Genomic DNA, 891 nt, shown 5'->3' with positions numbered 1-891 from the left:
TAGAGCACCTGGGACAGATTTTAAACTGTGATTAGTTTGTACTGTCATAACATCCATCAGAACTTTATTACCTCTATGAGGGAATAACTTCATTTGCAGATTCAAAAAGAGCCTCTTACCTAAACAGATAGCGCTAGCATCTTCACCATGTCCACAGTTGTTCTCTCCAAACCCATGATGCCTACAGTGTGTGAGAGCAGACTCCACGCCTGTACAATCCACATTGTCCAGCCATATGGGACCAGTACCTTTACCAAAGTGGGCACTTGTGGGAGCAGAAATGGCATGACCGCAGCCAAGCTGTTTGCATACCACATCGGCATTTTTCATTTCCCATTCATCATCGCACACAGTTCCCCATTGGCTTTTATAAAAAACCTCCACTCTACCAGAGCATTCACCTGAGCCGCCGACCAGACGGAGCAGTGCTGCATATAAAAGCAGAAATTACGTGAGTTCAAATGCGAAGAACAGTGCTTGACAAATGCATTAACATACAATTCAGAAAGTGTATCCAGATTTAAACCTATTTTTGAACTGCATACATATGCATGAATAGACAATCACATTAATAAGAATGCATTATGAAACAATGTAAATTAAGTATAATAATTTTCCACACTATTGTTTTCATTTGGTATGTGCAAACAGAATACATCTGTTACATAAATCCTGATTATGGACAATTTAAAAGGCATTACCTGCACAAGAAGCACCAGCATCGTGATCGTGCCCACACGTTGATGCTCTGAAACCTTTAACTGAGCACTGCTGAAGAGTTGTCATGTTACCAAAACATGAATCCCCAGCCTCCACTACTGACCCATTGCCTTGGCCAAAATGGGCACCTCCGGGAGCGTTCACAGCATTTCCGCACTCCAGCATTTCGCA

At 42.2% G+C, this 891-nt stretch overlaps 1 protein-coding gene across 1 annotated transcript; it reads right to left on the bottom strand.

Annotated features, from left to right (window-relative positions):
* Positions 1-119: 119 nt before the first annotated feature.
* Positions 120-885, bottom strand: LOC109954203 (deleted in malignant brain tumors 1 protein-like; the record flags this gene model as incomplete). The annotated part of the gene is made up of 2 exons (XM_020589599.1): positions 702-885; positions 120-428 (listed from the first exon to the last, which is right to left on the bottom strand). Coding segments are annotated over exons 1-2 (493 nt in total), but the record flags the coding sequence as incomplete, so codon positions are not given.
* Between the last annotated feature and the right edge of the window lie 6 nt (positions 886-891).

This window comes from Monopterus albus, unplaced genomic scaffold (assembly GCF_001952655.1).
Source record: "Monopterus albus unplaced genomic scaffold, M_albus_1.0 scaffold4448.1, whole genome shotgun sequence".
In the NCBI taxonomy this organism is placed as follows: domain Eukaryota; kingdom Metazoa; phylum Chordata; class Actinopteri; order Synbranchiformes; family Synbranchidae; genus Monopterus; species Monopterus albus.
The sequence above is the reverse complement of the archived record's forward strand: the minus strand, read 5'-3'. Positions and strand labels throughout refer to the sequence as shown.